Raw genomic sequence first — 9,356 nt, forward strand, 5'->3', positions numbered from 1 at the left:
TGGAGGCGTTGCTGTGGTAAGTTTATTTTTACCCCTAGAGCAGTACCTCCCTTTTGGTTCGGTGATGGATTATTAATATACCAATTATATTTCTTCGCTCCTACACTGTTTAGCAGATTTGGTTTATCTGTGAGGATTTCTTGTAGTGCTATTATTTCTGGGTCAATATTGTTTATTAAAATTTTTAGCTCGTTGTATCTGGATGCTATTCCCCTTATGTTCCATTGAATTATTTTGTGCTGTTTATTTATTATTGGATCGTTGTTGGTCATTTTGTTTTGGTTGGTGATTTAGTTGGTTGTGGCGTTTTGTGTATTTTTGCGTAAGTTAAGGGTTCGATATCAAAGTGTATTGTTTTTGGATTCTGATTTGGTTTTTTGGCGGGAGTAATGGCTTTTTTTGATGGTGGTGATAGCTCGAGTTGCCTTTTTTGCGTGGTGATTAGTTCGGGTGTTGTTGTCGTGGAGGGTCGTGGTGTAGGTTGTGTTTGCTTTTCTGGTGTATTCATTGTGCTAGTGTCATTCAGGATTGTTGTGATATATTCAATTCCACTGTTTTGGATGATCTCTTCAAGGTATTCAATTTTTTTCTTGTATTCTACCAGTTGGTTGATGAGTGATGATTTATTTGGGTACGCGTATGTGTTCTCTGCTTCTGGATTTTTGGTTGTGGTCGTGATGGTTTTTTTAGCTTCTAGATAGGAAATATTACGATCGACTTTTAGTTTTATAATGGCTTTTTCTGTTTTGTACATTGTGCATTCTCGGCTTCCTGGTGGGTGGGCCCCGTCGCAGTTTTTGCAGTTCGTTGGGTTCGAGCATTCATAGTTAGTATGTTCCCCAGAACATTTTGAGCAGATTGTCGGTGATGTGCAGTATTTTTTCGTGTGTCCGTATTTGTAGCAGTTTTTGCAAAGCATCGGGTCGGGATAGTATTTTTCAGTTTTTACTCTCATGAATCCAATCTTTATATATTCTGGTACCACCGTGTCGTTTACCGTTATAACGTAGTTGTTTGTGTTCGTGGCTGTTTTGGTGGCCTGATCGAATTTTGTGAACCTGTGTACGTGCGTTATCCCTTGAGGTTCAAGCTCCTTTTTAATTTCATCACACGAGAGGTTACTTAATTCTCTGCAGTAAATTTTGAACTGAGTTCGATTTAACGTGGGATGGGGAATTGCTTCCACTTCAGTTCCGTCTATCAGTTTCGTTAATTTCTGAATATTTGCGAACAATTTCTCATCTCTAGTTTTAATTATATATTCGTTGCCATTTTTATTAAGGTACGCTTGTTCTACTATTCCCATTGGCTTAATTGTCTTTGCTGGTATAAACGGGTTTTCAAACTTGGATTCCTTGTTTTTTAGTTTCAATAGAATTACCTTAATTGGCCCATATTCTTTATCTTTATCCATCCATTCCGGTATGGTACGGTTATTATTTCTGTGGTCCATCTTGCTGCTTGCGGGCGCAGAGGCCCTTTTCTGTATTACACTACTCTCTTTTGTTCTTTTTTTTTGCACTTGCCACTCGTATACTCCAGTTATCGTCGTCTCCTCTTTGCTCTCCGTCGTTTTTGGTTCGCTCTGTTTGCTAGCACTTTGTCTACGTCTGCTCACTTTGGCTTGACAATTGCGACTGGTAATAGACAGTATGCGGTCCAGGTTGGGCTCTGATATGCTCTGGATATCAAGTATTATCTAATCTCTAAGGGGGGTGTTCAAGTTAATGAATTAGGGGAAAAACGGGTTCATTGATTAGATTTGTTTTAGGCGAAAACGTTTAAAGGAACAGGTTTTTTATCTGTAAATTTCATATTAATGTATAACTGGAACTGAAACTATTAAAAATATGTATACAAAATTGCATTATTCCTTTTAAAAAAATGCTCATTTCGCTTAATTTGCTGCTTTTTTTATTCTGCCAATTTAAAGTTTTGCAGCAGTTTTACTTTTTATTCCTTCTTTTCCGGCTCATCATTCAGGAAAAGTGTTTAAAGCAAATTAAATGCCTAAGCTCGCCTTAAAGTGGATCCCATTTCCTTCTAATAACCACACCGAAGGATCAGCAATATTGCAATCGAAGAGCATCGAAGAGCAAAACCCACCAAAGAGTCCTTAACAGAACGGAAGTAGCATGGCCGGTCGCCCCCCATTTGAACCCCATTTTGTCCCCTTTTAAACGCGTTCAACGTCGCCAAAACCACAAACACACTTTAAGCGGTCAAATATAAGGACGCCCATTTATCTTCTCATGCTCGCGGCGGCCACTGATGCGTGTCACCGTGCCATCGAAGCGATAACCCTCCCGGACCGGAAATCACGATGCGCTCAAGAGGCCATAAATCTTCCTCACCGGATCATCCCCTAAAACTTGCACGGCGAGCGGCGAGTTTCTTTTTTCTGTTGCATACTTCACGGGGTAATGCATTTTCGCTCGAACGAAATTCAAAATTTTTGCGCGGGCGCGTGGCCCGAACACGTGGCGTGCTACGCTTTTAACGGAAGAAGGAGGAGGACGCTCCCGTACCTACCTTAATCGCTCCCGGCGTCGCTGATAGTCCGGCTGGTCGGCGGTGAGCTTCTCCAGCAGCAACCGATACCGGCGCAGTTTGTCGTTGAACTTGGACAGTTCGATTATCATTTTGCTGCTGCTGCTGCTGCTGCTGCTTGGTTTCCAAGCAAGGCCTACTACTTGCTAGTCGATTGAAACCGCTATTCAGTCACTACACTGTTCGTTTCGATGGCGAACTTGTGGGACACTTTCGGTTCTGTTTCCGCTCTGCACGCGGAGTCTATTTGGCACATTTTCTCCCAATCCCTGGTGTCGTCTGTGTTTGTCGGAACTGTCTGACGCCTGATGGATGAAATGAGAAATTAACGATTGCTTTTTTGTTGGTACTATTTTAACATTAATTAGTTCTCTCGCTCTTTCTCTGTTTATCTCTTTTAGTGCAATTAATTACACTAGAACCAAATGGCCGCATCTGTACCACAACCTGGCTTCTGTTGTTGTCACACCGTTTGGAACGTTTACTTTTCACCAAATTAAACTGCGCACACAACACTGTCACTAACATGCGGACAATGATAGGCCCCCGGTATCACGTGCACCACCCGCACCGTACACACAATTGTTCTCCTTTCACACTGGCCGGCTGGCTGGCACCGTTTCACTGGCCGACAGCTGTCACCGAAAATTGGACCCAAGGAACGCACATTCTTGCGCGCGCCTGAACCTCACGCGTAATCGACGGTAATAAAGCGTACACGAACCGCACTGGCGGCACTTATGGTGCTGATATTGCACCCCACCCACCCCGAAAACGATTTCGGGTCAACGGAACGAACGGGTTCCACCGTCCTCGAAGTCTGCTACTCCTCGACGTCGACGTCGTTACTGGCACTGAAGGCAGAGGACACGTCGTTGAGCGGTTCAGTTCGGTTCGGTTCAGGTTTTAGGCGAAGAGAATTGCACTATCCTCCACCCCCCCCCCCCCCCCCTTGTGCTTCTGATTTACTTTTAAGCAGAATTCCACACGTTGGCCACCAGTTACTGTTGCTGCTTCTGTGCACGGGGGCAGAAGCAGCAGCAGCAACTTTCGCAGAGCAGCAGCAGCAGAGATTGCAACGAGCACCGTCGAGCGATTAACCATTTTTCTCACGTTTTCGTCATGAGGCTAGGGCTCCGCGGGGCCAGTAGATCGGCGTTGTCGTTGTCGCTGGCGACGGAATGCGCAACAAATAATGAAAACAAAAAAGGCCGCTGGTACTGAAATCAGTTCTCGCACCCCACCAGCGCCTATCGTGTCTCACGTCCTCGGACGGACGAAGATTAAAATGGAGAACAGAAACGAAAAAAAACGAAACCGAAACGATGTTGTGGCCACTTAAACTGATCTGATTTGGCAAAGCGATGGCACACGACAACAACGTACCACGAAGGAGGGTATGGCGAGATCGACTTCTTCACCTCTAATGCAATAATGAGCCATGAGAGAGACCGAATGGGGGTCCAGTGCGCTGTGCTGTGCACCGAGAGCCACATGCCTTGTGGCGGCTTTTCCAAGGCGGCAGCGGCGGCTGCGGCGACGGTGCTAACTGCAACAAACGATCTCTGCAGCATCGCTGGAGGCTGGAGCGGGATAGACGTGGCCGCGGCTTTTCATCGTCGCCGCGGGGCGGTCCGTCCAACGGTGCGGCTGCAACCAATCCAGGGTCGTAACCTTCGCGAACGCGATTGAGGTTATAGGCGTTACGCGAGCGGAGGCGAGCACGGGCAGTTTCTAAAAAGAAAATCCAGCGCTCCAACGACCGCTCTTCTCGAGAAGCGCGAATAGAAGAAACAAATCACTTGGAAGGGAAGGGAGGGAGGAAAGGGATGAGATGAGGGCCAGTAGTGGGCGCTTGCGCAGTTTGCGCCTCGAGACCGAAAGGGAGAAAGGAAATGAATTACGCCTCGGAACACCCTGCCGTCTGAGCCGCGGACGGTCTAATCGACGATCTCATCGGATCGAAACGGAACGGAAACGGGCACGGCCACACATAGCGGCGGTGACAGGTTTGCGCTCGCTCGAGAGCTGTTTAATGCTCTTCCCGGTTTCCGTTATCGATGACAGCTGTCTACACAGTTGTACCGCGCGCACGCTGTGGCGGCTTTATCGGTGGGTACATTCCTACCGCCAGGAACAGACAACGGCACCACAAGCACCACAAGCACTCTGCACCCCGAGGGGGCGAAACGAATTGACGATTGATGATCCGCACTCGATCGATCATCCGCCGGAGAGCTCCACCAGAGTGTGCTCGAGGTTTATACAATTGGAACACATTCGCTAATAAGTATCTTCGAGCATCTTCCGGACACACTGATCACACCCGGATCACACTCGATCGGACATTGGATCACCCGGTCCGTAGGAGGATTCGCTGAATCGTTTGTCACATCACCGGACACGCAACGTACACATCGATTCGCACGTTTGTTTGTTTAACACTCAATCCCCAAAGCACCATTTCACACTTTTACGCTCGACTTACGCGGGAAGAAGGGGGAGGGTGGGAGAGAGAGAGGAGGCGAAGCGTGTCCAGATTGCGACAACGACGACGAAGAAGCCTCGAGGCTTCGCGAGATCTCGCGCGTCCAAAGCGGGTGTGCGCCACAGCCACAGTGGTCAGATCACGACAGCTGCCAAACGGCTTCTGACCTCAACGGCACCGTTCGGAAAACGCGCTCCGTGGCGTGGTGGTGGCCAGTGTTGGGGTCTCTCTCTCTCTCACTTTGCGCTTCCACCACCACGGCCGGTGGCACGGTGAAGGCGATGGCGGCTTCTTTGCTGCTGGTGCTGGTGGTGCTGCTGGTGGTGCTACTGGCGAAGGTGCGCACCTTAACTAGCGCACGTGGTAGTAGTTACGCCGATACACCTTCGATGATGATGATGATGACGCGGACGACGACGATATACTTACGATATGGAATGTCTGGTCCTGCTGCTACTGGTTGGTTGGATGGTTGGTTGGTTGGTTGGTTAGTGGTTGTGTTACGCGGACGTTACACCAGATAACAGAGATGCGCCAAGTGGAGTGGAGATAGCAAAAAAAAAACGCGACATGAGTCGCGAGGCGAGGAATAAATATAATGGAATGGAGATAACAATATAACAACAAGCTTACCGGTGGAGAACGGGCCCCGTGGAGTGGATTGCGAATGTGCTGCTCGTTGGAGTTGCGCGCAGCTACTACACGACTTAGTAGATGCGTGCGGGCGCGATCGCGCGACGAGTAATTAGAGGAGATGCCGCGGCGGCCACAACACAAACCGCATTAGAAGGCAACTTTTCACATGGCCATGGTCACGGCATGTAGCTTAATCATGCATACTTCTCCCCCGGTGTGTGTCTGTTTCGTTTATTGCTTAGGAACAGGTAAAGGGGGGGACGGCTTAGAATGCTCGGTATTGCTACAACTACGTTGATGATCGCTCGTACGAGATATGGAGCATTTACTGTCATCGCTGTTCCGCAATATCGCCAAGTACCAGCCGCACGTTCTCCGTTTGCGATTCCCGAGTAGTAGGCGATACTTATAAGAAGCCACTAGCACCGGTTTCGTTTCGTTACTTCGTTGACTCACTGCCTCATCAGCATCATCATTAGACGTGCGAAGGTCAGTTTCGATGTGAACCTTTTTTTTGCGACCAACTTTGCGGTTCATCTGAAATTTAAATCTTCATCTTCAAGATCAAAACTGTGACCAAGAATTACGCCAGCTTCCGGTGTTTTTTTTTTTTGCGGCTTTGCGATTTAATTTATCCAATAAAACAACCAAACAATTTACTGTTACACCAGCCAGCAGCCACCAGCCACTAGTGACACAGAAAAAAAACATTGGCGGAGACATCCACAACTACAGAAATCTGTCCCCGTCGAGCCCGAGATGGCATCTTGGAGCGGAGTTCTCATCAGCGCAATTAAAGCGCGAGAACCGGCCATTTAATTTTTGGCAAAAAGGGATGCCCGCGATGATCGCGATGGGTTCGTGATGATGACATTCTCACAATGAACCGTACAATTAGAAATTCCGAACAGATTGGAAGATGCGAAGAGAATGGCTGCTGCGCTGGCGGCCACTACGGTGAGCGACATCATAAACTTTTAACTTTACAACGGGGTACACTTGCGGGGACAGACAGAGAGCGGTGGGTTGTAAAGTGGAAAAGAGGGTTGAAAATTAAATAAAACGACGGAGGGAGTGAAGAAGCCTCATGCGGGGAGCGCACGATCGCGATCATCGCGCCCAAACGTTCCGTGAGAAATGTTTCGCTCACGGTCATGCCTGGGGGGGTGGTGATGGTGGGGAATCAATTACAATGGCCACCCTCTATCCTCTACCGAGACGCAAATTGGAACCCCACTAGCATGCTAAAGCCCCCAGCCCACCCACCAGGGGCTGGTGCGTGAAGCTGAGCACCCTCGCAGCACCTTAGTAATCAGCATACACCCACCTCCACCACCTCACGAAGCTCATTCTCTCACCCTCATCTGCTCAGTGCATGTTGATAAGAGCAGCCAGATAAGCATTGCCAGTGCGCGCGTGCTTGCATTTGTTTCGCGAAACTCCCACCATGAAACCGGAACCCCGCGGACGCGGTTCTAGTCTCTGGTGGAGCGAGGGATGCGCGCGGTTATGTTGACCGCCGCGAGTTATGGCATTATAGTGTCTGCTGCTGCCTTTAAAGCTGAACTAATTGTTAGGTCGTGGTTGCGTCGTCGTCGTCGTCGTCGTCATGGCTTTTATCTGACCACCTTCTGGGTGTTTTCTTCCGCTTTCTTCGCGTCAGTATCGGTTACACAAAATAAAAAGGCCAAGAAAAGTCCACCATCCGTGACCGTGATATGCGGTGGGTGTGTGGGCTGCAGCATCATCATCGTTCGCTGTCAAATCAGTGACAGTTGATAGCACACACCACTCATCTACCGTTCGCTTTCCAGCTTCCTTCAAAGCAGTGTTGGCCAAATGTCACGTTTTTTTTTGTCTATTTCCAGCGATATGATAACACCTTAAACATTCCACCAACGTACGTACATTCCACCACCCCTGCTGCATGAGATACCAGCATAGCATGGCGGATGCGCTTGGTTGCCTCGCGAAGGTGCCTTGTTTACTATCACCGCCAGCGCACCGCAGCCCCATGCTCACGAGTCGTCAATCGGTTTCAGAGCGGAGCATCGAAGCAACTGCCCCCAAAAATGACGCCTCTCTTCGCGTTACCATGGTGATGCATACGAATGCTCCATCATTATCATCATCATCATCATTGCCGCCACCGCCACCGTTGGCTTCTACTGAGCGCGAATCACGTGCTCTTTGCCGAAGAACGTGGCCACAACGAGCACGCGAAGTTCGTGTTGGCGCGCGCGCTCGAGCTCCCTCTTGAATGCTGCTGCGGCTCTGGCAGAGTCGGAGAAAATAGCGATCCAAGGAAGCCAGCCACCGACAGCCACCGAGAGCCACCGCGCGCCAACTTGGATCGGATTGAGTGGAGAAGTTGTGGTTTATGATTAGAGACAGGGCACGGTCACAGCCAGGGCCTGCTTCAAACGTGTTTTGAATGAACGCTAACATGGCATGCTGGGATGATACTACAAAGGACACGCCAGTGGGGGTGAATGAATGAAGGGTGGGTGGCGCTACTTCTAAAAATAGAAAAGCTTCTCATCCTTCTTTTTTTCTTCTCTCTCTCTCTCTCTCTCTCTCTCTCTCTCTCTCTCTTTCTATCTCTTGATAGGAGCACTCCATGGCGTTACTTTCCCGGTGAAGCACGCCACTCGATCACTGCTGAGGGAGCTGCGGCTTCAGGATAAAAATAATGGACCTTGCCGCGAGGGATGAAACTCATCACCAACAGACAGAGCAGCCTACGAGAGGGTGGTAGGGCATGGACTGGCCATGGAGGGCCACTTACTATGTACCAGCCTTCTGGTGGTTTGCGGTGTCAAGAGCAGCAGCAGCACCGCGTGACCACCGCTCGTGACAGAAGTACGCACTTCCGATTGAATTTCGTTTGAAGCAGATTTGTTACCGGTCTGGCGTGCTGTTGTTGGCCCTTATTTCCCGTGTTGTTTCCCGTCCCCACACTGCCACTTTTTTGCCGTGGTTAGTTATGGTACGAGGCTTAGAATGGCGAACGTACGATGGTGAGATTTATGGCGTACCATATAACGGAGTGGCTCAACAGCTTACGGTGTAGTGTGTGATGGGCCATTCCTCTGCAGAGGCGTCTCATGTGGCGGTGTACTGTAGGGGTGAGCACCATTTTGTGTTTCTTTTTGTCCATTTCCCGGGACACGGCGGACACGGAATAGCGGCCATAAAATCATTCTTTACTTTAGCAACTGCTACACCTGGCGACATTACAGAAGTATTGAACGATTTATGCCGCTCCAGCAAACAATTTAAAGATGTTAACTGGTGTTAGTAAAATAGCCCCCGCCTCTCTCGGCGTTACACTTAGGACTGGTTTTGTCCTGGCTCCGGCCTTTGCTTCACTTGTGCGCTGGGCTGCACGCAAGCTTGCATCCGTGCACGCAAGTGAGCTACTTGCGGCTGCTCGCAACAACTGGAGTAGCAGCTTTTGGGGGTGCCATGAGGGGTCCTCATTCCCCCGTTTTCTCATGAATCATGCGGTCGAAGCTAGACGCAAACAAGATCATCCTTTAAAAACGCTCGGCAGGACATCCCTAGCCTCTCGTTCCGTGCGAGTAAACAAACATCACGGAATGGAAAGGAGGTCGTCCCTTTGGGCAAACAATACTCCCCTCCCCGGGGGGGTACGACTCTTTTCGTGGGAACATTTTTA

The 9,356-nt window shown here is 49.1% G+C and overlaps 1 protein-coding gene across 2 annotated transcripts in view; it reads right to left on the minus strand.

Moving 5' to 3' along the window:
* Positions 1-5,766, minus strand: part of LOC126575064 (uncharacterized) — a 41,404-nt gene extending 35,638 nt beyond the window's left edge. Inside the window, exons 1-3 of one of the 2 annotated variants that reach the window (XM_050235573.1) lie at positions 5,672-5,766; positions 5,468-5,491; positions 2,533-2,855 (exon numbers count right to left, since the gene is read on the minus strand). In XM_050235573.1, the coding sequence (XP_050091530.1) occupies positions 2,533-2,642 (110 nt within the window). In that variant the 5' untranslated portion in view covers positions 2,643-2,855; positions 5,468-5,491; positions 5,672-5,766. Of the gene's footprint in view, positions 1-2,532; positions 2,856-5,038; positions 5,178-5,467; positions 5,492-5,671 lie in introns of those variants that run through there. The other variant, XM_050235572.1, reaches the window with a different exon arrangement.
* Between the last annotated feature and the right edge of the window lie 3,590 nt (positions 5,767-9,356).

The sequence above is a fragment of the Anopheles aquasalis genome, chromosome 3 (genome assembly GCF_943734665.1).
Source record: "Anopheles aquasalis chromosome 3, idAnoAquaMG_Q_19, whole genome shotgun sequence".
NCBI lineage: Eukaryota > Metazoa > Arthropoda > Insecta > Diptera > Culicidae > Anopheles > Anopheles aquasalis.